At 39.4% G+C, this 27,762-nt stretch overlaps 1 protein-coding gene across 1 annotated transcript in view; it reads right to left on the bottom strand.

The window, feature by feature from the left end:
- The window catches only part of LOC146810694 (uncharacterized), a 140,385-nt gene extending 126,029 nt beyond the window's left edge, over nt 1–14,356 (bottom strand). Inside the window, exons 1-2 of the mRNA XM_085614983.1 lie at nt 13,813–14,356; nt 9,486–12,907 (exon numbers count right to left, since the gene is read on the bottom strand). Of these exons, the coding sequence (XP_085471109.1) occupies nt 9,486–12,607 (3,122 nt within the window). The 5' untranslated portion in view covers nt 12,608–12,907; nt 13,813–14,356. The remainder of the gene's footprint in view (nt 1–9,485; nt 12,908–13,812) is intronic.
- Between the last annotated feature and the right edge of the window lie 13,406 nt (nt 14,357–27,762).

Here is a 27,762-nt window from a genome sequence, read left to right as displayed (position 1 = left end):
GGGTGTGGGTACGCTCCGTACATACACTGGTGGCATGTGGGTACGCTCCATGCATACACGGGTGGGGGTACGGTCCGTACATACACGAGTGGGGGTGCGCTCCATTCATACACGGGTGTGGGTACGCTCCGTACATACACTGGTGGGGTGTGGGTACGCTCCATTCATACACGGGTGGGGGTACGCTCTGTACATTCCCGTACCCACGGTTTGCAGGCCTGGGTACGTACCGTCATCAGGCCTTAAGAGCGTGGGTACGAGTCGTACCATGCCCACCACTACGTCACCCCAACAATGGCGGTACAGCCCATACCCACGTTCTAATGGCCTGGGTACGGGCCGTACCAGCATTGTTGGGGTGATGTGGGGGTACGCGTGGTACGACCCGTGCCAACGCTCTGAGGGCCTGGGTACGGTGCAGACCCCCAATAGGGTGCCGTAGGGGTACGCACCGTCCCCAGCCCTTCAGAGCGTGGGTACGGGTCGTACCTCGCGTACCCCTACATCACCCCAACAATGCTGGTACGGCCCGAGCCCAGGCCTTTAGTACATGGGTACGGGCTGTACCGCCATTGTTGGGGTGACGTAGTGGTGGGCGTGGTATGGCCCGTACCCACGCTCTTAAGGCCTGGGGACGGTACGTACCGGTATTGTTGTGTTGCCGGTTCGCGTCAACATCCACTTCCATTGTGGCAGACGCTTGCGTTGCTGGACACGCCCCCACCCCCTCGAGGTGACCAGGTCCTGCAGGTCAGGTATGTCCAGGGCATGTGTAATTTGTGACTTGTGTGGGGGTTATGTGTCCTGCCCCTGCCCCCCCCTTTGCCCCTGGGTGTTATTCTGACCTTCTGCGGCGTCTGCGTCGGTGCCTGTAGAGCAGGTGGTCTGCTATGAGGGCTGGGATGACACGTAGGTTCGGGTCCATGGCTGTCCGTCGCGAACAGGTGCTCCTTGTGCGCGTCGTCCTGATTTCCCGGCAGTTTTTGGCAGCCGGAAAATATAATCCGTGCGGGGTGACGTCGGTGCGGATCGTAGTTCCTGGTTCGTGAACCGCAGCCTGAATGCGTCCCGACGTCACGTCGGAGCATTCCTGGATCACATTCGTATGTATATTTTCGTCGGTCGATGTTTTTTACGATTCGTACGGAAATGGTGTTTCCGTGGGAATCGTACTTCCATGTTTGTAATGTTTATTTCCCGGGTACGAGTCGGACGGAGAAAACGCTCCGACCGACGGTTCGTACCCGGTTTCTCCAGGATCCGAATCGGCACCTAAATCTTTGGTTTTTAACAGGAAATCACCAGTATCTTTTACATAACTGGGTAATGTTTTAACCATATCCTGTAAAAAATAATCAATGTATTGTCCCACTTGTTCGGAAATAGTCTTAATGGCTGATATAATTGGTCTTCCTGGTACCGGTGAAATACCTTTGTGGATTTTAGGAATCAGATATAATACTGGAAGGACAGGAAACTCATTGTTCGTAAATTTGTATTCATCAAAAGAAATTAGTCCTTCCCTTCTCCACTGTGCTAAAAGTTTGTGTAGAGTCTCATTGGCCTTGATATATTCCTTATGTGTGGATCTTTCATAGCAACTTGAGTTATTCAATTGTTTGTTTGCTTCACTAACATAGTCTGTTTTTTGCCATATAACCAGGTTGCCTCCTTTGTCCGATTTTTTTATTATAATCTCATTGTTCTCTCCTAATTTAGACATGAGGTTTGCATATTCCTGTTTTTTGTACTGGACTTTTTTCCTTTTTTTACCTTGTACTTGAAGATATAATTTCTTAATATCCTCTATGACACAATCGTGAAAAAAATCCACGGCGTCTTTGGGCATGAGTGGGATAAAGCTTGACTTATATATATATATATATTACCTACTGGCGGTCGCCAGTAGGTAGTTATAGTTAAGGCCTATTTTCCATAGGAAATCCGCAACATTCTATTCCCAATAACTTTGGCGCCTGTTGACAATCTTCGCGAAATTTTCATATATATATATATTCACTGAAAAAACCATAGGTTTCAGGCCTGATATAGTTAGGAATTTTCATTTAAAAAACCTTAAAAATTCAGTGATGTTACACACAGACACATTCCTATATATGTGTATATCTGTATATATATGTGTATATATATATTCACTGAAAAAACCATGGGTTTCACACACGTTATAGTTAGGAATTAGCATTTAAAAAACCTTAGAAATTCAGTGAAAAAACCATGGGTTTCACACACGTTATAGTTAGGAAATAGCATTTAAAAAACCTTAGAAATTCAGTGAAAAAACCATAGGTTTCACACATGTTATAGTTAGCTGGACATTTTACTCGTAAAAAACCAATGAAATTGCCCCGTTATAGTTAGTTCAGCTAACTATAACTCGCGCGCCCGCAATGCACTGCTGATGACGTCACATATTACATCACTCATGACATGGTCAGTGACATCACTCATGACATCACTGATGACATCTCAAATGACATCACTGATGACATCACTGATGACATCATCCAGTGAATGTGTGTTTTTCTGAAAATTAAATATGTTTTATATATGTATATCTCAAGGTCGATGGAAGAATAAATGGGTATATAAGTGTCTAAATGGATGAATTGTTTTTGAAAAATTGATTGTATTACTGACTGATTAAGTGTATCTTAGTGAATACATGGCTTAGTGAGTAATGTTTAAATATGTAAATATCTGTATCAGTCTCTCACTTTGTGTATAAGTGGCTGCATGGGTTGGTGTGTAGCTACATGAGTGTCTAAATAGGTTATTAGTTGGTTTTTTGAGTATCAGTATGAGTGTGAGTGTCTGGTTCGGTGAGGGGTATTACGTAGTGCATGGGTGCATGAATGAGTGACTCATTGTTTGTATGTGTTGAAGACAGCATGTGTGCAGGACTGTATGGGTGGATGAGTGTATGTATGGGTGTGTTAGTGAGTGAATGACTGTCTCAATAGTGTCTTTATGTGTAACTACATATGTTTTAAACTAGTATATGTGACTATTGGTGTATATATGTGAGTATATGTGAGAGTGAGAGATTGAAAGAGTTCCTGTATGAATAAGTATGTGTTTCTATAAGTGATTGTTTAAAAGACTAAGTATATGTAAGTTTCCGTAGAAGTAAGTGTGGTGGTGTGTGTATAACTGTATATGCAAGTAAATGTATGTTTGATTCTTTATTAGCATGACTAACTATGTGTGTGAGTACCTCTATGGATGAGTGGCATTGTGTAACAGGATGTATACGTGTATGAGTACATATGATGAGTGAGTACATGTATGAGTGACTGTATAGGACTGTTGGTGAATGAGTGGATGTGTATTTGGATCTTAGAATTACTGTATAGGTTGTTGTAACTGGTATTGGTATGTCCATTGTTTTTAAAATCTTAATTTCTATTTTTGATTGTGTGTATCAAAGGTTATATTAGGGGAAGAGGAGGTCTGCCACTCTATCACAAGGATGATGTCATCAGTGATGTCATCAGTGATGTCATTTGAGATGTCATCAGTGATGTCATGAGTGATGTCACTGACCATGTCATGAGTGATGTAATATGTGACGTCATCAGCAGTGCATTGCGGGCGCGCGAGTTATAGTTAGCTGAACTAACTATAACGGGGCAATTTCATTGGTTTTTTACGAGTAAAATGTCCAGCTAACTATAACATGTGTGAAACCTATGGTTTTTTCACTGAATTTCTAAGGTTTTTTAAATGCTATTTCCTAACTATAACGTGTGTGAAACCCATGGTTTTTTCACTGAATTTCTAAGGTTTTTTAAATGCTAATTCCTAACTATAACGTGTGTGAAACCCATGGTTTTTTCAGTGAATTTGCAAGGTTTTTTAAATGCTAATTTTTTTTTTTTTTTTTTTTTTCTAACATATTTTTAATTTAATTATTTTACCTTTTATAAAGACTATGATTACATTTTTAAAATTCTTTAATATGTTTTTTTAAATATATTTTTTAAAATAAACATGTAAAATTTATTTGCAGTACTTTTTTTTAAAAAAAAATATTTTTTTAGTACGCGTACCGTAAGCTCACGGTAAGCGTACGGTTTACGCAACGTCCGTAATCTATCTACGCTGCTTGCGTATAGTTACGCACTTTGCGTTGCCGCGCGTACTGCGCGTGGGACGCGTACGCGCTTACGCCACACGCGCACGTTACGCGGAAGTGTCGGGTTGTGACTGTTATGCGCATGCGCGCAAGCGCGTGTCTTTTTTACGCGCATGCGTACTTTTTGCCGTAAGCGTACCGTAAGCATACCGTAAGCGTACGGTAGGTCATGTGATCATGAAACACAACTTTTGATTGGTTGAAACTACTTTCAGTTCTAGAACTCTCCTACACCACACCCATTCCCCTCATTTCTGCTTGTGATCCCTTGGGAGAAGGAGCTGGTTTGTCTTTGGGATACGATGGCAGAACAGCAGAGCTCTTCTGAGAGTGAGGCTAGCACTAGCAGCACTGTCTTGAGGCAGAGATCGAGGAAACAAAAGCCCTCTTATGTATGGGATTATTTTACTTTTCCAGAAGGCCAGCAAAAGGTAAATGCACCCTTAGTGACTTGTAAGCTGTGTAAGCGTGTACTTTCTAGAGGTAATCCTAACAGGAAGTATTCCTTTGGGAATCACACCATGAAGAGACACCTCCAGGATGTACACAGAAGGACACATGGTCATCTTTTTGGAGGTAACTCTTCAGAAAGACGAGCCAGTACATCCACAGTAGCTCAGCCTGAACCATCATCTGCAGGGCTGACTCCTTCTTCTGCAGGTCAGGTGAGCCCTTCATCTGTGGGGGGAGAATCTCCTTTTGCTGGCCCTCTGGAAATGAACCCTCGATTTCGGAAGGTTGATATTCATTGCACATTTTGTAAAGATCTAATTTGCCATAGGGAGACCAGTGTTTCCCTAGTGAACAACAAAATAGATCAGCACATTTGTCGCTTTGAATAATTTTCCCATGCTTCCTTTCCTCTGTCCCTGCATGAACACAACGGTTCTTTTAAGAGCCAACCTTATCTTTCATCTTTTTTTTACATATGTTTTTATAAACTTTTTTTATTTTTTTTTTTACCGTACGCGTACAGTGCGCGTACTTTTTTTTTTTTTTAAAAAAAAACACTAAAAATCATTTATCACATTACATTGTCCTTGAGAGACTACAATTATTATTATTGACTTACCATACTCACTCAAAAAAATATTTATTCATTTGTTTTTTTAAAAAATAGTTTTAAAAATGTTTGTAGTTTTCGAAAATTTTCTATATCTCTCTGGAAAAAAAGAAAAAAGTATTAATATTTTAAAAACATTTTATAATACAGTACACATATTTACATTTTTTTCCCAAAAATATTTTTGCCTTATTTTTGCTGTTTTCAGAATATATTGCATTTCACTATAAATTGTGAAAGCAATTGCATTCATCATTTTACAGCGGGCAAAAAAAAATAACAATCACAAAGATTGTAATAAAAAAGCCCAGAATCTCTTTTTACTTAAACTTAACATTATAGAAATGCATAATATTGTAAAAAAATATCATCTAATACCAATAGTTATTTCTTTAAAATACCGTCTGATATGTTTGTTTCAGAAGTATAATCACAATATTATATCTCAAATAACTCCAAAATACATCTGATTTCATTTCCTTTAGACCAAATAGTAATTTTAAATTTTTTTTGGGAATAAATTTCCAACGGTAATCCAATAAAATTCTAAAGTTTAATTTGTCCAGATCTCACCGATTCTCTGTAACATTTTGGTTCACGAAAAGTTTTTGAATAATTTATTAAGTCCACAATAGAATTGGTTACTTTTCCACATGGCCAAATAGTAATTTTTTAAAACATTTTTGAAAAAATTTCCAATGGCAGTCCAATAACATTCCAAAATTTAAAATGTGCAGAAGTTACCGATAATCTCTAAATTATTGGTTTTTCAAAGTTTCATTAAAAATTAAAAAAGTCCACATTACAATTGGTTATCTTTCCATTAGGCCAAATGATAATTTAAAAAATGTTTTTTTTTACAAAATTGCAATGGTAATCCAGTAAAATGGTAAAATTGTTTTGTCCAGATCTTGCCAAGTCTCTCTAAAATTTAGGTTTCAGGAAGATTAGATAGGAATTTGCTAAATCAAAAGGCAAACGTTGTTTGAAAATCAATTGGGAATCATTACACAGTGTCCAGCCTTTTTCACATTTAAGATAAACTGTGTAATGTCCAGAAGTAACACTAGGTCCATCATGGAAAATTATTGCAACAGTTAAAAAAGTTTTTCCTGAAATTGATAATTGCTGTCCTGTAAACTTCTTTATTAAAGTATCCAATTTTGAACCATCAGCTCTACATCGTTGCATCATTAAAATTACATACTGTCCGTATTCCTTTAAAATTAATGTTGAAAACATGTCAGAATTACACTCACCACATTTCATGCTATGATTAGCATCTTTAACTAATTTTGCAAAAGTGACTGTTTTACTCTCTGGCAATGTCAAATAAATAAACCTTTCATTATCAACAATAGAGCCACATATATTATAACAATTATCACAACTATGTTCCCATTTATAAGAGAGACCAAAAAAAATGTCAATGGGAACTCCTTCTTCTTCCACTACCTGAAGAAAATACATCAAAAATTAATCTGCATCTTGCTGTACATTTTGAGAAAACTGTGTTCGTCCTGAACATACATCTAAAAGTTTTCTAATGTCAGTAGCACTTTCTATTTGAGTTTTATCTTTACTCAGCTTTTGAAAAAGGAGACTCAGCTCTGAACAGAATCTTTTTCCCTGATTTACTATTATCTGCTCTTGCAAACTTTCCAGATAAAATGCAACATTCAGCACTACATTTGCGTAGCAGTTGACACCAGAGCTATTTTCAAAATGACATCCTACAACCTGTTCTTCATTTTCCTTTTTCTTTTTGCTTGCAATTACATCACTCCTCTTTTTTTTCCTCTTCTCTACATCTTCACTACAGATATTCTCATTTTTTCTTTTACGAGAAACTACACGTTTCTCCAACACAGGATACTGACCTAAATGAGGAGCATAGCTTCTTCTTAATCTATTATACTCTTTTACACAGTTTGTATCAGCACTAACTTTTGACTCATCAAAGTCTATCATGAATAAACCTGATAATGTTTTGACTCGTGACAAAGCAACATATGCCATACCTTCTTTGAACACAGTTGAACCAATGTTCACAAATGCACAATCTACAGTCAATCCTTGAGACTTGTGAATAGTTACAGCATATGCTAGAGAAAACGGAAACTGCTTCCTACGTACATATAAGTCTTTCACAAGCATAAAACGAACTGTACAACGACAAATATCTTTAACTTCATCTATCTGATCAAATTTTATTTTTAAACATTCAACTCCTTCTTTTTTCTGGTAATTAATAAAACCCACAACTCTTCCCATCGCTCCATTAACTAAACCTTTCTCAACATCCAAATTTCTCCTTAAAAACACTCTACAGTTCATGCAAACATATAGATTTTTTTTTAATCCAGCTGTTTTGGAGATGTTCTTCTCTAGTGAGTCCAATTTATTTTTCAGTTTGCCTGTTACTGTGACAGTAATTCTTCCATCCTCAATTTTGTCCACTGCTTCCAATTTCCTGATCTCTTCCTTTTCCAATTTCAAAAGCTCCTCATTGAATATTGAGCATTCACGTAGAGTTGGCATTAAGCAGATGACACTTTTGTTTTCTGCAATGTTCTTGTATATCTTCTCTGCAACTATTTCTTCCTTTGGAAATAAATTATGTAGCAGCCGACTCTGTAATGCTTTTTTGCCAACTTCTGTCAGTAGTCCAATCCTGATATCTTTCAGAATACTTCCATATTCTTCATCGTTTGCTTGCCTCATATTAGTAGTAAGTTCCTTGTACTCAAAGAAGGACCAAATATTTGTATTTCCGATGCTTCCCAATGACTTCTTCGTGTCTTCATGTGTCACAGTATTAAACACTGGTTGTCCTTTAACTGGAGTAAGTTGCAAAAGATCTCCAAAAACTATGACGTGTTTTCCACCAAATAACATGTCATAGTCTGTCTTCAAAATTTGCTGCATTCTTAAATGCACAAAGGCAAGCATTAGGTTTGATACCATGCTCACCTCATCAATAATGAGAACTTGCATCTTCTTCAATACTCTTGAAACTTCCAAGGATGCTTCTCCAGTTAGCTTGTTGAATTGTATTTTGTTCTCATGCTCCACTGGTAACATTAGCAAACGATGTAAGGTGATTCCTTTTATGTTATATGCTGCTAACCCAGTTGGAGCAGTAACCACACAAGACAAAGTAGAATCCGTTTTTTGCTGTAGGTAGCTTCTGATGACTTTTATTAGGAAACTTTTTCCAGTTCCAGCTTGTCCGCTTACATACATCCTGATTGGATGAAATGATGTGCATGAGCACTCTTTTTTTACATGTAGAAATCCGTGATCAATTTTGTTTTTGATCTCTTCATAAATTTGTTGCTGCTCTTGATTCAGTTGTCTTTCCAAATTTTCTAAGTCTATAAATTCTTCTTGAGCTTGATTCATAGCCGTTTCCACTTCATTCATGGCTATTGATGCTTCATTTTCAATGATTGGTTGTCCTAGGGGATCTTGACTGTGTGTTCCTGAACTTTGGCTGTCCTGAGACTGTCTCTAGCTATTTCTGCTGCAATTGTAGTTTCCTGTTCAATTTCTTCATTTAACATTTGCAGATAAGTTGTGAATGTATTGCATTGTATGCTGTCTTTGCAAGCATTAAATGAATCTTCATAGCTTTGAAATTCTCCCAGTAGTTCATCCTCTGTACGCCATGGTTTAAACAACTGTAAAAGAGCCAAGTAGTAAAATTCTTTCTTGTCAGTAGTGTCACAACTCAGCTTCCGGTGATTTATCAAACTTCCTTTTGTTTGCTTCACCAAACATCCTTCTTCACCAACGACTTTATATTTTCCAATATTGATGTCTTCTGCGGCTTTCCTTGAATAAATGTAGTTCTGCAGCACTTCATAGAGACACATGTTCTCCAGATGTTGACTTCTCTTGGGATAATATGTGTCCAACATGTTTGTTTTCAATATATCTGTACTTTCTGGGTCATTCTCGACCAAATATTCAATTTCTCCTACAGATTTCAGTACCCGATTTCTCATTGCTGCAAGGCCTAAACTTGCCCAAATTATTCTTCTTGACTTCGAGTAGAGACTTGCAGAAGATAACCTATCTGAACATTCGTAGGATCCAATTTCTCGATGCGATAACATCTTCAAACTGAAACTGTACAGCTTCTTACTGACAGTCTTCTCGTGAGAAATCTCTTCCCACATTTCCTTCAATTCTGTTTTTTCTGATTTCGTAATGTAAGACGTTACATATCGTGCAACAGCAATGGAATTGTCAGCTACATACTGTATATCCATGTTAGCATTCCACATGGATAAAATGACTGGGTTGTAGTCATTTATATTTTTTGATTCTTCTTTTCTTTTAAGGTTGTAGGTATTCTTAGGTGATTTTCTTGTGATAGTATGTCTCACAGCTGACATAAAACTGTTTACTCTTCCATTTGAAAGAACAGGTCTAGGAAATCCAAATCGACATTTAGTGTAGTATTTTTCTTTGCTCTTGTATTTCCGTCGACAGTATTTTCCACACCGATGACTTTGGAAACGTAAAACTTGCTCCTTTAACTTGTTCTCTTCTGTGCTTTTTGGTATAGCACATGTTGCATATTCTTGAATGTAAGATAACACTGCTTCATCAGCATCTGTTCCAAACTTTGGGGCATCCTTGATCCACAACAGCATATGAATATGAGGAGCACCTCTTGCCTGGTACTCTTTTCTCCAAAAGAAATCCACTACTTCTCCAAGGGGTGGATTTTTTTTATTGCAGATGAAGGACATCATAGCCTCAAATCTATGATTGAAATATCTGCAAACATTAACCGGATCCAATGAGCACAGTTCTCCTGCTGTCTTGTATTCGATGTTTTTAATGTTTGAATTGGCCTCTCGTAGAAAATCCAGTAAATCATCCCAAGCGTACTCGGCACAGCTTAGGGTAAGGAACCATGTTGGTGTTCCTAAATTCCGTAACATGCATTTTAGTTCACCATGGCGTCGGTACCAATATTCATTTGTCCCACGCTGACAAGCCATCAGATTGATCAGTTGTGTTTCCAAATGATCATCTCGGTGCTGCACTTTCTCCATAAAATCCTTAGCAGACACATTTTGTAAATGTACTCCACTTTTTAAAATGTGATTTACTGCATAAGACAGTGCAGACAAGTCGCTTTCAAATAAAAGATGGAACAAATAAGGAATACTTTGTCGAAATCTGGGATCTTCAGCATATAGTCTTGTAGTCCGATACTCTGAAGCTGGAATCTGTTCTGGACGTTCATCGTATCGTCCTCCTTTTCCTTTAGGAAACAGCTGAGGAAAACATCGAGCTTCCAAGCTCTCCTCCCATACACTCACAGGAGTTCCTTTTGCTTTCTTCATCTGAAAGAGATCAATATTGTCTCCCATAACTTCTTTCGAATGAAGAGGATGTATGCTAAAATGTTCATAAATTTCTTCTTCCTTTGACTTGTCCACTTTTTCAATTTGTCCAGTTGGTGTTTCTGTGTCTTCTTGAAAATCTTCTTCTTCTTCTTCTTCTTCTATATAAATTGATTCATACCATTTGTTATTTTTTTTCAAATACAAATTTGCTCTTTGTACTTTCCGCACATCTACCAGCTCCTGCCAAATCTTCTTATTCTTTGTAGGTACACCATTAACCAGAATAATTAATGGTTCAGTTTCCAAAGTATCCGCATCAATAGTTTCCATATTTTTTTTCAAATCCAAGGGCAAATACACCACTCTACCTTTTAAACCTCTCAGTAAATCTGAAGGAGGTAATTTACCAGTTTTGGGCTCCATACGTACTATGGTCTGGAACGGATGAACACATTGAATGAGTATAGACTCATATGTATTTAATTCAGAAAGTTCAGCAGGAATAGCATCCAATTCTAAATTATTATGTACAGCTCTGGTCGGCATTCTATTTTCCTCTAACTTGTTGTAACAGTATTTACAAATACGCTGATCTTCACCCAATTCAAAACAATTTTCTAGAAATATATATGTGGCAAAATCCTTCCACTTATAATTATCTTCATTTTCACTCTTTCTGTAGAGATCAACATTCCTAGTTTGTTTTCTATAATGAGTTCTGCGGCAACAAATACAAGTAACATTTGGTCTTTCATTAGAGACTATTGCAAATTTTGTTATGTGATCATTAAATATCTTACTTACAGAAGGTTCTACATTCTCTTCCACTTCTTCCTCATTTACTGTGTCCTTCTCTGCACTGTTTTGTTCAGGACCAAAGTAACAAAACTGAATTTCATCAACAACCTTCTCTACATCTGATACCGTTCCTCGGAACAGAGCCCTATTCAATTCATTTAACTTTATTGCTGGACTTTTGGCAAAATACAACCGTCTCACAAACTTTCTCATTCCAGTATGATGAACAGCCAGCATCCTAAAATGATGGAAAACACTATTGCACACTTTTCTAGATAGACAAGCCAGAGAATGACCCTGCAAACCAGTATTCTCTCTCACTCTGCATGGATCCAGACTTTGAAGCACCTTAATCTTCTGTTTTACACTTTTTTTACTATATTCTCTTAGAAACTCTCGAAATTTGTCAATAGATTCCTGACGCACAGTGCAAATACTACTACAATTCCAAGTGTACACTGGGGCTTTAGGACGTCTCCCCATTGCCTCATCTGCCATCACTTGTACCTCATCTCTTGGAACCATTATCTCCTTCTCCATTATGCAACCATTTGTTACTTCGTATGAACGACCTCTGGTGTCAACTGCATGCAGCAAACTATTACTTTGAAAATAGCTCTCTTCATTAAAAAAAGGTTCACTACTTGAACTATGCATCCACTTTCCTAAAAACACTTTACAAAAGTTTGTTCTGTTCACTACTCTTTTCCTTTTGCTATGTGATTTCAGTACATTAACCATTTTGTCTAATGTACGCATCCTATTCAAAATTAATATGAATAGTTTCCTTTTTAATTCTAATGCCTTTGCTGCAATGGCTTCAATTTCTTTTTTTCTCTTGTAATATTTTGCCTTTTGCTTATATTTCTTCACATCCTTTATCAAATTGGACATAACTCTTCTCTGAAACATTTTTCTACGTATCTCTTTAAACGCTGTTTTTCTGTTTATGTAAATCTTTTCAGTTGCAGAAGGTATATTTGCATTAACTAAATTCTCAATTTTTTCCTGTTCTCTTCCTTTTGTAACATTCTTTCCAGTACAGACATTTTGTACATTTTTCTTTGTTTTGAATATATTTTTAAGAAATTGTTTTTTCTGCTTACCAGAAGATTTTTTCTTTTTCCCAACATGAGCATCTTCTACTAACTTTGGTCCTCCAGTTGTCTTCAAATATAGTTTTTTTTTTAGCGTTTTTTGAACTCTGGATTTTGTAGGCATCTTAAATTTTGTTCACTGCTCTTCAGCAATACCTGAAAAAAACTAAAAAAAAAATCCTTTATTGTATTTAAATATATTACTACATTTCTTTTCACAATAGTCACAAAACGAAATTTCTTTGCCAATTTGAATGCACACAAACTGCTCTTTTTTTTGGGCAAGTGAAAATCACTTTTACAAACTGTCACATTATGAAACCACTTTTCAGATTTTTTAAAAAGCCCATGTCCAGAGTGCTACACTCCAGCAAGGGCAACCAGCCTTAGTGATGCTGAATGTATTTGCATTACAGACTGAAACCTGAAAACCCCACTCGCTTGTAAATACTGTGCATGACTATACATGGCAAGCACATGGGTGTGTGCTAAGACTCTGCTTCTTCCCCCAAAAATTCGCTCCCCCTTTCCATCTAATGTAACTGTGAAATCACCAGAGCAATACGCAATAAATCTCTGCCTGTAATTCCTATTTCCACACAGAGTCATGTTTTCACATTAGTCCCAAAACGAAATTTCTTTGCCAATTTGAAAGCACACTTACTGCTCTTTTTTTTTTCGGCGCAAGTGAAAATCACTTTTACAGACTGACACATTATGAAACCACTTTTTTTGATTTATTTAAATGCACATGTCCAAACTGTTTTTTCAGTCCACCACCATGTGTATTCTCGGTGACTGCCTACACTCCAGCAAGGGCAACCAGCCTTAGTGATGCTGAATGTATTTGCATTACAGACTGAAACCTGAAAACCCCACTCGCTTGTAAATACTGTGCATGACTATACATGGCAAGCACATGGGTGTGTGCTAAGACTCTGCTTCTTCCCCCAAAAATTCGCTCCCCCTTTCCATCTAATGTAACTGTAAAATCACCAGAGCAATACGCAATAAATCTCTGCCTATAATTCCTCTCTGCACACAGAGTCATGTTTTCACATTAGTCCCAAAACTAAATTTCTTTGCCAATTTGAAAGCACACTTACTGCTCTTTTTTTTTTCGGGGGCAAGTGAAAATCACTTTTTACAAGTGAAAATCACTTTTACAGACTGACACATTATGAAACCACTTTTTTTGATTTATTTAAATGCACATGTCCAAACTGTTTTTTCAGACCACCACCATGTGTATTCTCGGTGACTGCCTACACTCCAGCAAGGGCAACCAGCCTTAGTGATGCTGAATGTATTTGCATTACAGACTGAAACCTGAAAACCCCACTCGCTTGTAAATACTGTGCATGACTATACATGGCAAGCACATGGGTGTGTGCTAAGACTCTGCTTCTTCCCCCAAAAATTCGCTCCCCCTTTCCATCTAATGCAACTGTGAAATCACCAGAGCAAGACGCAATAAATCTCTGCCTATAATTCCTCTCTGCACACAGAGTCATGTTTTCACATTAGTCCCAAAACGAAATTTCTTTGCCAATTTGAAAGCACACTTACTGCTCTTTTTTTTTTCGGCGCAAGTGAAAATCACTTTTACAGACTGACACATTATGAAACCACTTTTTTTGATTTATTTAAATGCACATGTCCAAACTGTTTTTTCAGACCACCACCATGTGTATTCTCGGTGACTGCCTACACTCCAGCAAGGGCAACCAGCCTTAGTGATGCTGAATGTATTTGCATTACAGACTGAAACCTGAAAACCCCACTCGCTTGTAAATACTGTGCATGACTATACATGGCAAGCACATGGGTGTGTGCTAAGACTCTGCTTCTTCCCCCAAAAATTCGCTCCCCCTTTCCATCTAATGCAACTGTGAAATCACCAGAGCAAGACGCAATAAATCTCTGCCTATAATTCCTCTCTGCACACAGAGTCATGTTTTCACATTAGTCCCAAAACGAAATTTCTTTGCCAATTTGAAAGCACACTTACTGCTCTTTTTTTTTTCGGCGCAAGTGAAAATCACTTTTACAGACTGACACATTATGAAACCACTTTTTTTGATTTATTTAAATGCACATGTCCAAACTGTTTTTTCAGACCACCACCATGTGTATTCTCGGTGACTGCCTACACTCCAGCAAGGGCAACCAGCCTTAGTGATGCTGAATGTATTTGCATTACAGACTGAAACCTGAAAACCCCACTCGCTTGTAAATACTGTGCATGACTATACATGGCAAGCACATGGGTGTGTGCTAAGACTCTGCTTCTTCCCCCAAAAATTCGCTCCCCCTTTCCATCTAATGTAACTGTGAAATCACCAGAGCAATACGCAATAAATCTCTGCCTATAATTCCTCTCTGAACACAGAGTCATGTTTTCACATTAGTCCCAAAACTAAATTTCTTTGCCAATTTGAAAGCACACTTACTGCTCTTTTTTTTTTCGGGGCAAGTGAAACTCACTTTTTACAAGTGAAAATCACTTTTACAGACTGACACATTATGAAACCACTTTTTTTGATTTATTTAAATGCACATGTCCAAACTGTTTTTTCAGACCACCACCATGTTTATTCTCGGTGACTGCCTACACTCCAGCAAGGGCAACCAGCCTTAGTGATGCTGAATGTATTTGCATTACAGACTGAAACCTGAAAACCCCACTCGCTTGTAAATACTGTGCATGACTATACATGGCAAGCACATGGGTGTGTGCTAAGACTCTGCTTCTTCCCCCAAAAATTCGCTCCCCCTTTCCATCTAATGTAACTGTGAAATCACCAGAGCAATACGCAATAAATCTCTGCCTGTAATTCCTATTTCCACACAGAGTCATGTGTTCACATTAGTCCCAAAACGAAATTTCTTTGCCAATTTGAAAGCACACTTACTGCTCTTTTTTTTTTCGGCGCAAGTGAAAATCACTTTTACAGACTGACACATTATGAAACCACTTTTTTTGATTTATTTAAATGCACATGTCCAAACTGTTTTTTCAGACCACCACCATGTGTATTCTCGGTGACTGCCTACACTCCAGCAAGGGCAACCAGCCTTAGTGATGCTGAATGTATTTGCATTACAGACTGAAACCTGAAAACCCCACTCGCTTGTAAATACTGTGCATGACTATACATGGCAAGCACATGGGTGTGTGCTAAGACTCTGCTTCTTCCCCCAAAAATTCGCTCCCCCTTTCCATCTAATGCAACTGTGAAATCACCAGAGCAATACGCAATAAATCTCTGCCTATAATTCCTCTCTGCACACAGAGTCATGTTTTCACATTAGTCCCAAAACGAAATTTCTTTGCCAATTTGAAAGCACACTTACTGCTCTTTTTTTTTTCGGGGCAAGTGAAACTCACTTTTTACAAGTGAAAATCACTTTTACAGACTGACACATTATGAAACCACTTTTTTTGATTTATTTAAATGCACATGTCCAAACTGTTTTTTCAGACCACCACCATGTTTATTCTCGGTGACTGCCTACACTCCAGCAAGGGCAACCAGCCTTAGTGATGCTGAATGTATTTGCATTACAGACTGAAACCTGAAAACCCCACTCGCTTGTAAATACTGTGCATGACTATACATGCCAAGCACATGGGTGTGTGCTAAGACTCTGCTTCTTCCCCCAAAAATTCGCTCCCCCTTTCCATCTAATGTAACTGTGAAATCACCAGAGCAATACGCAATAAATCTCTGCCTGTAATTCCTATTTCCACACAGAGTCATGTGTTCACATTAGTCCCAAAACGAAATTTCTTTGCCAATTTGAAAGCACACTTACTGCTCTTTTTTTTTTCGGCGCAAGTGAAAATCACTTTTACAGACTGACACATTATGAAACCACTTTTTTTGATTTATTTAAATGCACATGTCCAAACTGTTTTTTCAGACCACCACCATGTGTATTCTCGGTGACTGCCTACACTCCAGCAAGGGCAACCAGCCTTAGTGATGCTGAATGTATTTGCATTACAGACTGAAACCTGAAAACCCCACTCGCTTGTAAATACTGTGCATGACTATACATGGCAAGCACATGGGTGTGTGCTAAGACTCTGCTTCTTCCCCCAAAAATTCGCTCCCCCTTTCCATCTAATGCAACTGTGAAATCACCAGAGCAATACGCAATAAATCTCTGCCTATAATTCCTCTCTGCACACAGAGTCATGTTTTCACATTAGTCCCAAAACGAAATTTCTTTGCCAATTTGAAAGCACACTTACTGCTCTTTTTTTTTTCGGGGCAAGTGAAAATCACTTTTTACAAGTGAAAATCACTTTTACAGACTGACACATTATGAAACCACTTTTTTTGAATTATTTAAATGCACATGTCCAAACTGTTTTTTCAGACCACCACCATGTGTATTCTCGGTGACTGCCTACACTCCAGCAAGGGCAACCAGCCTTAGTGATGCTGAATGTATTTGCATTACAGACTGAAACCTGAAAACCCCACTCGCTTGTAAATACTGTGCATGACTATACATGGCAAGCACATGGGTGTGTGCTAAGACTCTACTTCTTCCCCCAAAAATTCGCTCCCCCTTTCCATCTAATGCAACTGTGAAATCACCAGAGCAATACGCTTTAAATCTCTGCCTATAATTCCTCTCTGCACACAGAGTCATGTTTTCACATTAGTCCCAAAACTAAATTTCTTTGCCAATTTGAAAGCACACTTACTGCTCTTTTTTTTTTCGGGGCAAGTGAAAATCACTTTTTACAAGTGAAAATCACTTTTACAGACTGACACATTATGAAACCACTTTTTTTGATTTATTTAAATGCACATGTCCAAACTGTTTTTTCAGACCACCACCATGTGTATTCTCGGTGACTGCCTACACTCCAGCAAGGGCAACCAGCCTTAGTGATGCTGAATGTATTTGCATTACAGACTGAAACCTGAAAACCCCACTCGCTTGTAAATACTGTGCATGACTATACATGGCAAGCACATGGGTGTGTGCTAAGACTCTGCTTCTTCCCCCAAAAATTCGCTCCCCCTTTCCATCTAATGTAACTGTGAAATCACCAGAGCAATACGCAATAAATCTCTGCCTATAATTCCTCTCTGCACACAGAGTCATGTTTTCACATTAGTCCCAAAACTAAATTTCTTTGCCAATTTGAAAGTACACTTACTGCTCTTTTTTTTTTCGGGGCAAGTGAAACTCACTTTTTACAAGTGAAAATCACTTTTACAGACTGACACATTATGAAACCACTTTTTTTGATTTATTTAAATGCACATGTCCAAACTGTTTTTTCAGACCACCACCATGTGTATTCTCGGTGACTGCCTACACTCCAGCAAGGGCAACCAGCCTTAGTGATGCTGAATGTATTTGCATTACAGACTGAAACCTGAAAACCCCACTCGCTTGTAAATACTGTGCATGACTATACATGGCAAGCACATGGGTGTGAGCTAAGACTCTGCTTCTTCCCCCAAAAATTCGCTCCCCCTTTCCATCTAATGCAACTGTGAAATCACCAGAGCAAGACGCAATAAATCTCTGCCTATAATTCCTCTCTGCACACAGAGTCATGTTTTCACATTAGTCCCAAAACGAAATTTCTTTGCCAATTTGAAAGCACACTTACTGCTCTTTTTTTTTTCGGCGCAAGTGAAAATCACTTTTACAGACTGACACATTATGAAACCACTTTTTTTGATTTATTTAAATGCACATGTCCAAACTGTTTTTTCAGACCACCACCATGTGTATTCTCGGTGACTGCCTACACTCCAGCAAGGGCAACCAGCCTTAGTGATGCTGAATGTATTTGCATTACAGACTGAAACCTGAAAACCCCACTCGCTTGTAAATACTGTGCATGACTATACATGGCAAGCACATGGGTGTGTGCTAAGACTCTGCTTCTTCCCCCAAAAATTCGCTCCCCCTTTCCATCTAATGTAACTGTGAAATCACCAGAGCAATACGCAATAAATCTCTGCCTATAATTCCTCTCTGCACACAGAGTCATGTTTTCACATTAGTCCCAAAACTAAATTTCTTTGCCAATTTGAAAGCACACTTACTGCTCTTTTTTTTTTCGGGGCAAGTGAAACTCACTTTTTACAAGTGAAAATCACTTTTACAGACTGACACATTATGAAACCACTTTTTTTGATTTATTTAAATGCACATGTCCAAACTGTTTTTTCAGACCACCACCATGTTTATTCTCGGTGACTGCCTACACTCCAGCAAGGGCAACCAGCCTTAGTGATGCTGAATGTATTTGCATTACAGACTGAAACCTGAAAACCCCACTCGCTTGTAAATACTGTGCATGACTATACATGGCAAGCACATGGGTGTGTGCTAAGACTCTGCTTCTTCCCCCAAAAATTCGCTCCCCCTTTCCATCTAATGTAACTGTGAAATCACCAGAGCAATACGCAATAAATCTCTGCCTGTAATTCCTATTTCCACACAGAGTCATGTGTTCACATTAGTCCCAAAACGAAATTTCTTTGCCAATTTGAAAGCACACTTACTGCTCTTTTTTTTTTCGGCGCAAGTGAAAATCACTTTTACAGACGGACACATTATGAAACCACTTTTTTTGATTTATTTAAATGCACATGTCCAAACTGTTTTTTCAGACCACCACCATGTGTATTCTCGGTGACTGCCTACACTCCAGCAAGGGCAACCAGCCTTAGTGATGCTGAATGTATTTGCATTACAGACTGAAACCTGAAAACCCCACTCGCTTGTAAATACTGTGCATGACTATACATGGCAAGCACATGGGTGTGTGCTAAGACTCTGCTTCTTCCCCCAAAAATTCGCTCCCCCTTTCCATCTAATGCAACTGTGAAATCACCAGAGCAATACGCAATAAATCTCTGCCTATAATTCCTCTCTGCACACAGAGTCATGTTTTCACATTAGTCCCAAAACGAAATTTCTTTGCCAATTTGAAAGCACACTTACTGCTCTTTTTTTTTTCGGGGCAAGTGAAAATCACTTTTTACAAGTGAAAATCACTTTTACAGACTGACACATTATGAAACCACTTTTTTTGATTTATTTAAATGCACATGTCCAAACTGTTTTTTCAGACCACCACCATGTGTATTCTCGGTGACTGCCTACACTCCAGCAAGGGCAACCAGCCTTAGTGATGCTGAATGTATTTGCATTACAGACTGAAACCTGAAAACCCCACTCGCTTGTAAATACTGTGCATGACTATACATGGCAAGCACATGGGTGTGTGCTAAGACTCTACTTCTTCCCCCAAAAATTCGCTCCCCCTTTCCATCTAATGCAACTGTGAAATCACCAGAGCAATACGCTTTAAATCTCTGCCTATAATTCCTCTCTGCACACAGAGTCATGTTTTCACATTAGTCCCAAAACTAAATTTCTTTGCCAATTTGAAAGCACACTTACTGCTCTTTTTTTTTTCGGGGCAAGTGAAAATCACTTTTTACAAGTGAAAATCACTTTTACAGACTGACACATTATGAAACCACTTTTTTTCATTTTTTTAAATGCACATGTCCAAACTGTTTTTTCAGACCACCACCATGTGTATTCTTGGTGACTGCCTACACTCCAGCAAGGGCAACCAGCCTTAGTGATGCTGAATGTATTTGCATTACAGACTGAAACCTGAAAACCCCACTCGCTTGTAAATACTGTGCATGACTATACATGGCAAGCACATGGGTGTGTGCTAAGACTCTGCTTCTTCCCCCAAAAATTCGCTCCCCCTTTCCATCTAATGTAACTGTGAAATCACCAGAGCAATACGCAATAAATCTCTGCCTGTAATTCCTATTTCCACACAGAGTCATGTTTTCACATTAGTCCCAAAACGAAATTTCTTTGCCAATTTGAAAGCACACTTACTGCTCTTTTTTTTTTCGGGGCAAGTGAAAATCACTTTTACAGACTGACACATTATGAAACCACCATGTGTAACTACGACAAAAACAATTTCCATTTCTATTATTCATTTCTTAAGTTACCACATACATCCCCTCTCAAACTGTAAACTCACCTTTAAAATTAGTTAGTTGTGAAAGAAATGTGACACTCAAACAGCAGATTATCAGAGCCAGGATCTCTGTTGTGTTCACCTCTCTCCTCTCAGCAGAACCAGATAATGGCAAACTTTCCCTCTATGTTTCCACACATATACTTGTAAGTTTCAAATCTCAGTGCTTCCCCCTTTTTTTCAAATGTAATCACACATTTCTATTGGTTGAAAACCAACCCTTTTCCAAAAGTACCCTTCCCCCAACTTGACTTCTGCCTAGTACCCTTCCCCCAACTTGACTTCTGCCTGCTACCATAGCAACAGCTCATGGAACACTGCTGTGTTGAGTTAGGTCAGAATTTCGCCAAACAATGTTTCAATTCCACAGAGCAAGAGTGCTTGACTTTTCAAACCTAACAGCAAATCCATAGTACTGTTCTTTGGTTACACATTTTTTTTTACCAATACAAAACATGCTTCTATTAATTTACACATACAGCCTAGTTTTTATTCTAGAATGGTATGAAACAGCCAATCAGTTCTTTTTGTTTTGAAAAAAATATGTATGCCTCCATTTCCAAACTGTCTTTCTTTTCATATTGCCATTCTACTGAAAGACACCTCCTGAGTGCATCCAGTTCTCCTTTGAAGATGTTCACGGTGTGGATTGTAGGGCACAGCTATGTCTTCTGGAGTGAAAAGTTTGCAGAGAAAACAGGTATGGTGAGAGACCTTACTTTGCCAAATGTAGACATTAAATGGATTGGTCAGAGAGGGTTAAAGTGGCACCAATTGATGCCATTGGTGAAATCCTTCATTCAAATCCAACACCCTGACCTCATAATAGTGCACTGTGGTGGCAATGACCTAGGCACTTTGACTGGGGTAGGTCTGGAAATGCTTATGAAGGACACCTTTGCACAACTGTTTACACTTTTCCCTAAAACTGCCTTTGTGTTTTCCAACATATGCCAAAGGCAAAAATGGAACTGGTCCAATCATTTCTGTCCACAGATTGACAAAGCAAGAAAGCACGTCAACAAATCTGTTTCTGCTTTCCTCCGTGACTATGGTATGGGTGCCATTTACCACAACAACTTGCGTTATGACATGCAAGACATTTATAGAGGAGATGGTGTGCACTTCAATGATGAAGGGAACAGAGTCTTCCTCTTGAACCTTAGACTCTGCATCGGTACTTACTTGTAGGTACCACTAAAAAAATGACTTCATAAACACAACAGCTCTTTTTAGAGCTCCCTAATATCTAAACTCTTAAATCTGCTTTTCATTTATTTATTTTTATTTTTTTTTACCGTACGCTTACCGTAAGCTTACCGTACGCGTACCCCGTGATTTTTTTAAAAATCAATAAATGTTTTTTTTGTACTTTTCTGTCCTTCTTTGACCCCCTTACAAATGTTAGGGGGTCTGTAACTCTCCTCATTGCCCCCTTTCCTTGTTTTCACTCTTTTTTTTCAGAGTGAAATACACAAAATGGCGGCCGCCGCTTCCTGGTTTCGACCGATTTGAATGTTTACTGAGATCTAAGAGCCAATCAGAATCGCGCTCGCGCACGCCACCGTACGCTTACCGTAAGCGTACGGTAAGCGTACCGTAAGCGGGCTCAGATATATATATTGATTTAAAGGCTATTTTCTCAGAATCTACTGAACAGATTTACACCAAACCTACAAAAGGCACTTCCTTGACCTAGGGACTACCTCTCTGCCAAATTTTGAGTAATTCTGTTCAGCCGTTCGGGCTGTAGCTCGTTCTAAAGGTCCTATGGAAAAATGCATGGGAAAAACGCGTTTTGGGACCTCCCTTTTATCTCAGCCCCCGCTTGACGAATCCCCCCGAGACTTTCAGGGTAGGAGCGGAGCGTAGCGCCCCACCTATTTTGAGAAATTCGCGAGGATTCGTCGACCGGCGCCAAAGTTATTCAAAATAGAATGTTGCGGATTTTCTATGGAAAAGGGGTCCTAACTATAACTACCTACTGGCGACCGCCAGTAGGTAATATATATATGTATATATATACATATATATATTACCTACTGGCGGTCTCCAGTAGGTAGTTATAGTTAAGACCTATTTTCCATAGGAAATCCGCAACATTCTATTCCCAATAACTTTGGCGCCGGTTGACAATCTTCGCGAAATTTTCATATATATATATATATTCACTGAAAAAACCATAGGTTTCAGGCCTGATATAGTTAGGAATTAGCATTTAAAAAACCTTAGAAATTCACTGAAAAAACAATAGATTTTAGGGGTGTTATAGTTAGCTGGACATTTCACTCGAACAAAACCATTGAAATTCCTCCGATATAGTTAGTTGGACTAACTACATCTCGCGCGCCCACAATCCACTGCTGATGATGTCACATATTACATCATTCATGACATGGTCAGTGACATCACTGATGACATCACTGATGACATCATCCAGTGAATGTGGTTTGGTTCGTTATTTAAATATGTATTATATATATATATATATATATAGCAATTTGCATTGAAGAATGGGTAGATATATAAATATAAATATCTGGATGGAGGATTTAGTAGCAGTGTGATTGACTGTTTACTTGACTAATTTATAGTGTCTCACTAAATATATTGGATAGTGACAAAACTGTGTAAATATCTGTATCACTTTGTCAGTTGTTGTGTAAACTGCTGCACCAGTTGGTTACTAGCTACGTGAAAGTCTATATTATTTATTGATTAGTTAACTGAGTATTTGTATGGGAGAGTGAATGTGTGTGTGGTTCAGTGGTGGGGTGTGACTGCCCAAAGATGTGTGAATAATTGATTCAGTAGGTATCTGAAGTTAAAACTACATGTTATAACAGTTGTTTGGGTGAGTGAATATCTTTATGGGTGAGGCGATGAGCCAATATATGTCTCAATGGTACATGTCCAACAAACTAGAAAAATAAAAGCCAGTGTATGTGTCAGTTGTTGTATATAAATAAGTAAACATAAGACTCAGTGATTGTATGAGTGACTGTATGGATAACTGTATAGTTGTAATAGTGTTTTTATAACACACTAAGTATGAGTTATTATCTATATGAATAGATGAAGTGGTGTTTTCATAAGTGTATAGCTAAGTAAAAGTAAGTATGATCCATTGTTTGCATAAGTGAGTAGGATGTGTGCTGGTTTGTAATGTCGATATAGGTGTATAAGTATATTTGATAGTGTTCTATTGATCATTGACAGCATGTATGAGTGAATCTATAGATAAGTGATTAGATGTGTGTATAGATCTAGGAATCACTTAGTGGGTGTTTAGAAACTTGTATTGGTGTGTCAATACTAGCAGGCCTGGGCGTAGTGGGCGTAGTGGGGCTACATGTAGCAGCGCGTAGTGTGGCAAAATCTACGCACACTCGCACGCTACGCGTAGCCCCACTACGCGCCACCCGCCTCCCGCCTCCCGCCCGCCCTAATTTTAAAATAATGTAAAGAAGGTTAAAAGTAAATATAAACCTCCTTACCTTCAGCGCGGCGTCCCGGGGCTCCCTCTTCTTTCTGACGGTAACTTCTTCACGCAAATGCGCATGCGTGGACGCCCGCGCATGCGCATTTCTCGTGAGAAATGCGCATGCACGGGTGTCCACGCATGCGCATTTGCATGAAGAAGTTACCGTCCGCAAGAAGAGGGAGCCCCGGGATGCCGCGCTGGAGGTAAGGTGGTTTATTTACCTTTAACCTTCTTTACATTATTTTAAAATTAGGGCGGGCGGGAGGCGGGTGGCGGGCAGCTATGCTTCGCTACGGTGTGTGCGTAGCACTGCCTGCTACGCCTACTTCGTAAACGGCGAAGCAGGCAGCGCTACGTGCACTCCGTGGGCGAAGCGGAGCACGACGCCCAGGGTTAGTCAATAGTTTTAAATCTGGCACTCTCTATTTTACAGTGAGTGATGAAAGGTTATACTAGTGTATGATGCGGTGTATCTGATTGTCACGTGGGTGATGTCATCAGTGATGAGATCAGTGATGCCATTTGAGATGTCATCAGTGATATCACTGACCATGACATGAATGATGTAATATGTGACATCATCAGCAGTGGATTGCGAGCGCGCGAGATGTAGTTAGTACAACTAACTATATCGGAGGAATTTCAATGGTTTTGTTCGAGTGAAATGTCCAGCTTACTATAACACCCGTAAAACCTACTGTTTTTTCAGTGAATTTCTAAGGTTTTTTAAATGCTAATTCCTAACTATATCAGGCCTGAAACCTATGGTTTTTTCAGTGAATTTCAAAGGTTTTTTAAATGCTAATTCCTAACTATATCAGGCCTGAAACCTATGGTTTTTTCAATGAATTTCAAAGGTGTTGTAAATGACAATTTTTAATGCATTAATTGTTATACTGATTTTTTTGATACTGATTTACTACATTGTTTAAACTGTTTATTTTTAGATATTTTATTTTTTAATTACATTATACATTACAATACAAAATATACTTTCTCAGAATGAATTACTTTAGTTTAAATACTTTGCAAATAGGCAATAGACTTTTAAGTACAGTACAAGTTACTGGTAAGTACGCTTAGAATTACTTTTCAGGGTCAGTGCTGGTCTAAAAGATGCAGCACTGGGTTCTCTCCTGATAACAGGTGAGTAAATCGGAATTCGTAGTTCGGCTGATTTTAGAGGAATATTTGTAAGTTTCAAAAATGGACACTTAGAAACTATTCTGCTGAAAACCACACAATGGATTCCGATGGAAGGAAATACAAGTTACTGGTAAGTACGCTTAGAATTACTTTTCAGGGTCAGTGCTGGGCTAAAAGATGCAGCCCTGTGTTCTCTCCTGAGAACAGGTGAGTATATCGGAATTCGTAGTTCGGCTGATTTTAGAGGAATATTTGTACGTTTCAAAAATGGACACTTAGATACTTTTCTGCTGAAAACCACACAATGGATTCCTATGGAAGGAAATACAAGTTACTGGTAAGTACGCTTAGAATTACTTTTCAGGCTCAGTGCTGGGCTAAAAGATGCAGCCCTGCCTTCTCTCCTGATAACAGGTGAGTAAATTGGAATTCGTAGTTCGGCTGATTTTAGAGGAATATTTGTACGTTTCAAAAATGGACACTTAGAAACTTTTCTGCGGAAAACCACACAATGGATTCCTATGGAAGGAATTACAAGTTACTGGTAAGTACGCTTAGAATTACTTTTCAGGCTCAGTGCTGGGCTAAAAGATGCAGCCCTGTCTTCTCTCCTGATAACAGGTGAGTAAATTGGAATTCGTAGTTCGGCTGATTTTAGAGGAATATTTGTACGTTTCAAAAATGGACACTTAGAAACTTTTCTGCTGAAAACCACACAATGGATTCCTATGGAAGGAATTACAAGTTACTGGTAAGTATGCTTAGAATTACTTTTCAGGGTCAGTGCTGGTCTAAAAGATGCAGCCCTGGGTTCTCTCCTGATAACAGGTGAGTAAATCGGAATTCGTAGGTCAGCTGATTTTAGAGGAATATTTGTACAATGGTAAAGGAAGGGGGCGGGGCCTGAGGTGACGTGTGCAAACACGCCCTGTGGCGCGTTTTAAGTTGGGGAATTAATTCTCTTCAATCCTGTGGTCCCCTGGGGGCCAACTAGCCCACCAGGTACCTCCAGTATGCATCAGGGATCTGCGTTGCAGAGAGGTGTTCAGAGGCCACGCCCCTTTTTACAACACTCTGCAACGCAGCTCCATGGTGCTTCCTGGAGGTACCTGGCGGGCTAGTTGGCCCCTAGGCGACCTCTGGATTGAAGAGGAATTAATTCCCCAACTTAAAACGCGCCACAGGGCGTGTTTGCACACATATCACCTCAGGCCCCGCCCCCTACCTTCACCACTGTGCAAACGTGCCCCGTGGCGTGTTTTAAGTTGGGGGATTAAGTCCCCTTGAATCCTGAGGTCCCCTAGCTGCCAACTAGGCCACCAGGTACCTCCAGTAAGCGCCACGGTGCTGCATTGCAGAGAGGTGTAAAAAGGGGCGTGGCCTCATTACACCTCTCTGCAACGCAGCCCCCTGGTGCATACTGGAGGTTCCTGGTGGGCTAGTTGGCCCCCAGGGACCTCCAGTATTCAAGGGGAATTAGTTCCCCCTCGGCAAACACTCCAGGGGTCGCGTTTGCAGAGTGGTGTAAGGAGTGGGCGTGGCCTCCAGCCCGATCCTGTTTTTTTTCCCCTTCTTTTTTGTAGAAGGGGGCCTGTGTAGATTTTGTCCCCCCTCCAACATGTACAAGTTGCCCCGGGGGGTGGCGGTCCCCGGGGCAGTGTGGGGGGGATTGGGACCCCCCCACACTTTTTTTTTTATTTATGCCCCCGGGATTTGGCCCTGGGGGCATATTAGAATATTCAGCGCGGGAGCCCACGCTGAATTATTTTTTTATTTTTGGCCGAAATTCTCGCTGGGTGCATGAATCTCGACGATTTAAAAAAGAAAAAATCTTTTTTTGGCCCTGGGGGTCCTTGTGGGACCCCCTGAGCAGGCCTAGGGGGTCAGGCTGTTTCTACCCTGCCCCCTTGTCGCGTTTGTTTTTTAAGTTTCTTGTGCCTCGGTTCTACCGAGGCACAAGATGGCTGCCAACACTTCCTGATCTGGAGTGTTGACAGGCAATTAGAATACAGCTCGTGCACGGCAGGGTGCGCGCTGGGTGCGGGGAGGGTGCGCGGATCCTCCGAGGCCATAGATATATCTATCTATTTAACTCTAATTTTCTCAGGAACTACTGTACAGATTTACACCATTTAAGCAAAAGGCGCGAGTCTGAACTGAGGACTACCTCTTTGCCAAATTTGGTGTAATTCCGTTCAGCAGTTTGGGCTGTAGCTGCGTCAACAGGACCTATGGGAAAATGCATGGGGAAAATGCGTTTTGGGACCCCCCTTTTTTCTCGGCCCCCGCTTGACGAATCACCGTGAAATTTTCAGGATAGGAGCACACCAGAGCTGGCCAAAAGTTTGGACAATTTTGTGAAGATTCGTCAATCGGTGCCACCTTTATTCCAAATAGAATGTTGCGGATTTCCTATGGAAAATAGTTCCTAACTGTATCTACCTACTGGCGACCGCCAGTAGGTAATATATATATATATATATATTTTTTCACCAAAAAGAAGAAGTACTCGCACTCCAGGACGTAAGGATCAAGAACTTTTTACTCCAATTTTCAAACAGCCTGACACCATCGAGTTTCCTGA

The sequence above is a fragment of the Triturus cristatus genome, chromosome 7 (assembly GCF_964204655.1).
Source record: "Triturus cristatus chromosome 7, aTriCri1.1, whole genome shotgun sequence".
Lineage (NCBI taxonomy): Eukaryota > Metazoa > Chordata > Amphibia > Caudata > Salamandridae > Triturus > Triturus cristatus.
Note: the sequence above shows the minus strand (reverse complement) of the source record. Positions and strands in the feature narration are given on the sequence as shown.